The 6,907-nt window shown below is 43.8% G+C and overlaps 1 protein-coding gene and 1 long non-coding RNA gene across 3 annotated transcripts in view; both read right to left on the bottom strand.

The window, feature by feature from the left end:
* Positions 1-1,600: 1,600 nt before the first annotated feature.
* LOC115071327 overlaps positions 1,601-6,907 on the bottom strand; it is a 14,723-nt gene continuing 9,416 nt past the window's right edge. The window contains exon 3 of the long non-coding RNA XR_003850415.1: positions 1,601-2,317. This is a non-coding gene — a long non-coding RNA (uncharacterized LOC115071327). The remainder of the gene's footprint in view (positions 2,318-6,907) is intronic.
* Positions 2,564-6,545, bottom strand: Rpl35a (ribosomal protein L35a). Of its 2 annotated transcripts, none has more exons than XM_008838560.2 (5): positions 6,455-6,545; positions 5,782-5,825; positions 5,425-5,577; positions 4,405-4,549; positions 2,564-2,637 (listed from the first exon to the last, which is right to left on the bottom strand). In XM_008838560.2, exons 2-5 carry the CDS (start codon positions 5,790-5,792, stop codon positions 2,614-2,616), a joined length of 333 nt encoding a protein of 110 aa, XP_008836782.1. In that variant the 5' UTR covers positions 5,793-5,825; positions 6,455-6,545; the 3' UTR covers positions 2,564-2,613. The 2 variants fall into 2 exon arrangements, with proteins under 2 accessions (XP_008836782.1, XP_029422029.1); XM_029566169.1 differs by lacking the exon at positions 6,455-6,545 and adding an exon at positions 6,410-6,443.

Below are 6,907 nucleotides of genomic sequence, written 5' to 3'. Positions count from 1 at the left end.
AAAATATTCCCACTGAAAGAGGACCACAAAGAAACCACTGATCCTGAAGTCTATCATCTCAAGTGCCTAGTTTTAAAGTGGACCATCTTTGGAAGAGGCTTCTAGAAGCACAGTGGACATGTGCCCATCTTGGCTTGAGCTCTTGACTCAGCTTGGCTATGAACAGAAAAAACAAGATGCACTCTGAAAGTGCTGCATCATGTTTGGGCCCTTTGCTGCAGTCTACAGATTACACACCCAGAAGGAACCTCGGGGATATTCCTCCATCAAATCAGCCTATGGGCATTTTCCTAATACCAGCCCACCGTCAACAGGCTGTCAGTTACCATCCAGTGCTAGGTGGGGCTGGGCTATAGGTTAGAACAAGTCTAAAGAAAAGGAGTAAGTGGTTTTTGTTCCCCTGTGGTCTGTTTCTAGCGCCCTAATTTCAACCATGGACCTGTAACTTGTAAGACAGTTGCTTTTGGTCATGCTGTTTATCAGTCTACAGAAATGGTGGTGAAACTACGGACACTACTTAACCCAGACATGAAACATCTATTTGCCTCCCTAGACATCCACAGCAGCGCTGGGGGCCAAACCTAAGGCCTCATAGTCACTGCCACTTGGTTATATATCTATATATCTAGCCTGACCTTACTCCTTTAAAATTACTGGTTATCTTTACTACGTATGGGACATGGTGGCCCACACCTTTAATCCCGGCACTAGGGAGGCAGAAGCAAATGAATCTCTGAGTTCAAGGCCAGCCTGGTCTACATAGCGAGTTCCAAGTCTGCTGGGACTACAAGGAGAGCTCATCTCAAAAAACATAAAAATTAAAAAGGACCATTAAAATAAAATTACTGGTTATCCTTGAAGCTCTAGAACCAACTACTTTTAAAATTCTCAGTAGAGAATCAGTGTTAAAAATCTGTTTTGTAAAGCCTATGATTTTCACTTGAGTAATGGTGGGTTGCCAAGATCATGCTAAAATACTGTGTTAATTTCCAACACTCCACAGTCCAAAATCCTCAGCATAGTACTCAAGACCTCATGAGGTTTAAATTCCCTTCTCTACTTTCCATTCCCCCAAGGCACAGGCTGAGGGACTCCTTTCATGCCTTGTTTTCATTAGACCTTTGTACTATTCTGATACCTTTTGTAATTTTCTCTTAAAGCCCTCCATTCCTGACTACCTCAATGTGTAGGTTTCTTCGTTGCTTTGGGTGAAACGACTTTCACCAGAATGAGCCCAAGGCTAGCACCTTCCTGCCTTTGACCGTTTTTCCAACCACAATTTCCTTAAGGTTCTAGTGAACTAACTTGTGGCCGTGAAATCCACAGCTCTAATCTGATGAACACAGCTAACCACTAAATTGCTACTTTCCTTTTGCCCCAAGACCACGCTCCTAATGAGCTATATATCCAAGAAAGTGCACTGACAGAAACAGGACTCACAGGACTCTCAGATTGTCAACTGTCAGCACTGGAATAAGCCTTTCTTGGAACTGACCATGCCCCTTCAGAGGGCTTCCAATACTTCTAGCACACTCATCGGTTCTTAGCATGGCCAGAGAACCCATTTTTTTCAAAACTGTAACATACCAGTTTTGCAAACTTAGGCTCCTATAGATGTTTATTGTCCAGTTTAAAGATTGTCAGTAAAAGACCGCACTACACTACACCAACTAGAAATCAACAATCGTACAACACACTAAAGAATTTCCAGCACATCCTCAAACTTTAAAAGGATCTCAGGGACCTAGTTACTTTCCTTTGTAAATTTCCCATACCGACCCTGCACTATATATTCAACTAAAACCAAGAGAAAACGAATCTGCTAGACTGTTGTTCTGAGGTATATTATAGCCTGACCGTTCAAATTACTCCCACTCAGCTGGGCATGGCGGTATGTCTTTAATCCCAGTAGAAGGTGAATCTCTGTGAGTTCAAGGCCGGCCAGGTCTACATAGTGAGTTCCAGGACAGCTGGGGCTACAGGGAGACCCTGTCTCAAACGACCCCACCCCCAAAGATTACTCCCAGGCAAGTAATATGCACTGAAATAGTTTTGGTCCAGGCACATATCCCCAAAGGTATCTCACCAGCCTGAGACAAGTACCAACATAAGGCCATCCAGATTCAATGGGCCTCAGAAACTTTTTACCCCCAGTAAGCAAACCCAGGTCATGATAAACAAGTGCCCTACTCTACATCCCCAGTCCTAACAAGGTGATTTTAATGCTTCTCTCACTAACAATCTAGGAAGTACCCAAATTATTTATCCTTTCCAATATGTCCCAGCATTGAAGCAGTTTCCCAACCCCTGTAGCTGCCTTACACTGACCACTGTGTACATTTAACTTCTTTGCACTATGTAAATCCTGGACAACTGCTGCCCTTTTTTAACGGTAGCAGCCAGCCTGGAACTCATGTGTAGCTCAGTCTGGCCTTAATTTCAGAAATCCACCTGCCTTTGCATCCTGAATGCTGGGATTAAAGGTGTATGCCACCACCCCTGGCTCAGTCTCCACTCTTTTAAGCATATAGGAACTCAATTTGGGACGGCAAGTTTAAGCCAGTAGGGGGAAAAAAAAGAGCGCAAATCCACTTTTATTTACGTTCCATTAATTTAAATCCGTGAGGGGTACAGCATCTAGGAGAAAAGAACGTATGAACACATTAGGTGGCTGTTACACACAAATCTGCAAATATTATTGATATACCTCTCATTACTCATCCCCAAACCTAGTTTTTTACAGTATTCAATTTCTAGGTGACTATGCTTAAGAATCAGTACTTTATAAATGTATACATGTGTTTTCCCCCTTATTTTTAAAGTCTCTCATTGAATCTAGAGCTGGGTGTGTATATTCTGACTGGCCAGTAAGCCCTAGTTGTTCTGTCTCCCCAGGGCTGGGATTAAAAGTGCACACTACTGTGCCTGGCTTTTTTCCTGGATGCTGGGAAAGAACGTAGGTATACTCATGCTTGTGCAGCAAGCACTTACCAACTGAGCCACTTACCAGTCCTAAGGACTAGCATTTTTTTGGTGAACCCAAGACCTTCTGTATAGTAACTAAGACAGATGCTCTACCACTGAGCTATTATGCTCAATCCCCAAACCAGCATATTATTATTTTCATCATCATCATATGTTATGTGTGTTTGTGTGTGTGTTACAAATCAGAGGACAATTTGCAGGAATGGTTCTCTCCTTCCACTATGTAAGTTCTGTCAGGTTTGGTAGCAGGCACCTTTATCCACTGAGCTCTCATTGGTCCTGAAACCAGCATTATTAAAAGACAAATATGAGGCCAGCTGAGGTGTACATACAGATGTATATACATATGTAGATTCATACCTACATAGTGAGACCACCCCACAGTCCTCCCAAAAGCAAGGCTCAATGGATAATGGCACTTGCCTCCAATTCTCACAACTAGAGTTCAATCCTCAGAACCCACATGGTGGAAGGGGAGAACTGGCTCCTGCAAGCTGTCCTATGACCTCTAGTACAAGTACCAGAGCCTGGCACAGTGGCACAGAGTTCAATAGTACCACCTAAGGTTATGGTGTGCTTTGAAGGGACCTAAACTTACAAAAAAGTTGATAAAAACCTCATGACTGGGGCTAGAAAGATGGCTCAGTGGTTAAGAGCACTTGCTACTCTTCCAGGTACCTGCTAACAACCGCCTGTAACTCCAGTTCCAAGGAATCCAACACCTGGCCTCCATAGGCATGCAATTAACATACATGTAGACAAAACACTTACATGCAAAAAATAAAAAAAAACTCATTACCTAAGTCTGAGATTTGGGCCAAACTCCCTAAACCCAGAATGTGAGCACGTCTTCAATTCACACACAAGAAAAGTTACTTCCTATTCTGGCAATACTGACATGATAAAGGAGTCAAAACATCCCCACCAAAATGTGGCAGAAGCTGGGACTAGTGGTAAAGATATGTTCAGGAGACCGAGGCAGAGGATTCAAAGTTCAAGGCCTGCCTAGGCTACAGAGAGAGATCAAGGCCAGGACAACTTAGTGAGACTGTGTCTCTAAATAAAAAGTACCAGAGATGCTACTCAACGACAGACTTGCCTAGCATGCAAGAGGCTATGGGGTGAGCAATTTCTGTTTTCTAGCAACTACTCCAGAATCCATTATCCTCAAAAACAAATCCTCCATAGCTTTACCAAATCTAAAACTTAAGACACAATTCATATGAGCACTGGCCTTTACATTCTTTTTAATATGACAATTAGATGTTCTATAACACCTATTATTTATAAAAGTCACTAATTTACAACAGAATTTGGTTTTATTTTACATCATAAAAGTCCTTAGAGGGAAGGCGATAGCAACTTCTTGAGCTAACTTCAACTTAACAAAGAACTATTTTGCAATATATTTGTACTTACCACCCGGATTCTGTGTCCAATGGCCTTTGCAGGAAGATTGCTTCGGAATTTAGCGCGAACCATGCCACTGTTTCCATGGGCCCGGGTTACCTTTCCCCAGATTACTCTGGTTTTATTTGGTTTGCCACCAGGAGTCACTGTGTTACTGTTAAGAAACAGTATGCATGAGAGCCCAAACCACCAATACAAAGTGATATAAATCGGCTGTCATCTCTTGACCCAGTGTTTTTAGACCTAAAATGGAACATTCATTCAATAATATATGCTAAACAATTTCACAAGGAGATGGTCACTGAAAAAAGCCAACATCAAGTGCTAAAAACCCAAAGAGGAAGTGCCCCCATATTGGGAAAGACTAAAAAGACACATGGGATGAACCTAGTTGCGATAACAGAAATACGGAGCTGTCTTAGAGGACACTCAGTGAATGAGAGGAACCCCAGCACACACATGACCTGACCACTTATACAAGGTCCTCTGTTTAATTCCTAGTAAGAAAGACAGGAATGGGGAAAGAAAACCAATACTGTAGATCTTAACATTGTAAAGCACATGTAAAAAATAAAAATTTAAGATATACTGGGATGTAGTCCACAAATCTATTACCAGTAAAGTAAGTGGTATTAACAGCTTTAATTTTTCTCTTTAGTCCTGCAAGGTGTTGAACTCAGGACTTAAGCACATTAGGTAAGTACCACTGAGCCACATCCTCAACCCAACTGTAATTTTTCTAAGTGAAGTTACCTAAATCTAATTCCACTGAAATATGCAAAATTTCCCATGAACTTCCTCAGTCTCTAAGAATGTTCAACAGAACCAATTATTTTACCAACATCTTTTCAATAGAAAAATGGCACAATCTCAAGTTTTTAAAAAACACGAAAATGAGCCAGGCATGGTGGTGTATGCCTTTATTCCCAGCATTTGGGAGGCAGGGGCAGGAGGAGCTCTGCAAATTCCAGGCCAGCTGGAGCTTACAGGGAGACCCTGTCTCAAAACAAAATAAAAATATATGCTTACTTTTTTGCTTTATACACGTAAGCGCATCTCTTGCCTAAGTAGAATTCAGTTTCATCTCGGGCATAAACACCTTCAATTTTAAGAAGAGCTGTATGCTCTCTTTGGTTCCGAAGACCTCGCTTGTAGCCAGCAAAAGTGGCCTTGCACCACAGCCTAAGAGACAAGACAACATTAAGCATAAACTTATATTAAATAAAGTTTTCATTCTTCCGTTAACACACCACCACCTCTTACCTTGTAATAGTCCGTACTCGTCACCTACAACAAATACCTAGTTTTTAGCTCCCCCATTTTACTGTTTTACATCTATTTTAGAAAAAAAAAAAGGAAAAAAGTAACTATATTGAAAACACGTACCTTCCAGACATATTTGCCTTTCAGAAGTCCTGTTCCCAGCAGGCCTTAAGACAAACAGAAATTTCCATGTAAAGTCATATAACACAATCTCCCACTTTGTCACCTCTTATTTCTTGTCAGAGGAATTCATTAGCCATTTCATGGACCGGGAGACCTAATTATACCACGTTATCTGAGGACAGCCTGGTAAATATCCCATCTGCAGTGACTCAATGGCAACTACACAACGAAATCAGGGCAAAAGCTAGGGGGTAAGACCAGAGACCTACTTCTAGAAACTCGGCAAAGAACGGCAAACCAACCCATGCCCATCAGTGGACGAAATGCACAGATAAGACCTGCAAAGTGAGGCTCCGAGGGCGAAAAACAGCCTCTGGGAACCGCTGCCTGCTACGGAGGCTCGGATGGACGAACGGGCTGACAGAACGCACCGCACAGCCTTAACTACGTTGGGGCCCAAGAACCGGGTCCGGCTGGCGAGCACCGTTCCCCGGGCGGCTGGGCCCAGCGCCATCCGTCCCGCATCTGTTCCATCCCGTCTTCCCTCTGCCTGGAACCCGTAGAAACCATTGGCTGCCAGGGTCCCCGAGCGCAGGGGAACCTTGGGGAGGCATACACTGAAACCCACGCCGGTTATCCGCCTCCGAAGTTGAGCAGCAGGAACCCCACTCACCTCCACCGGCGCCAAGATGACGGAAAAAGGAAGGCGAGGTCCGCCGCGCGGCCTTGTGGGACTCAGGCTCCGCCCCTTCCCTGCTTAGGCGTCTTCCGCGATGCCTGAATGGGACAGTAATAGTTTGTAGACTTGAAGGAGGCAGACCCGGGAAGAGCACCTTTCTGTCTCTTCCGAAGTCATTTTTTCTGTGTCAGCGGCAACATGTACTATGTGAGAACACAGGGAGGCAAAACAAGAGTTGACTAAGGGAGGAGAGGGCCGGGCCCTTCAAAACGGCGGGTGCACGTTGCCATAGCAACGCTTGAGCTTGGGTCCCACCTCGCAGGAGATGGGAAACTGAAGCTGGACCAGAGGGCTGGCGTGGAGGCATCCCTTCCCCCGGAATTCTACATGACTTAACAAGAGAGTGATTTCTCTTTCCACAACGGAGACTTGGATCCAACCCATCGG

The sequence above is a fragment of the Nannospalax galili genome, unplaced genomic scaffold, assembly GCF_000622305.1.
Source record: "Nannospalax galili isolate Female #2095 unplaced genomic scaffold, S.galili_v1.0 scaffold598, whole genome shotgun sequence".
Classification (NCBI taxonomy): Eukaryota; Metazoa; Chordata; class Mammalia; order Rodentia; family Spalacidae; genus Nannospalax; species Nannospalax galili.
This window is presented reverse-complemented; position numbering and strand designations above follow the sequence as displayed.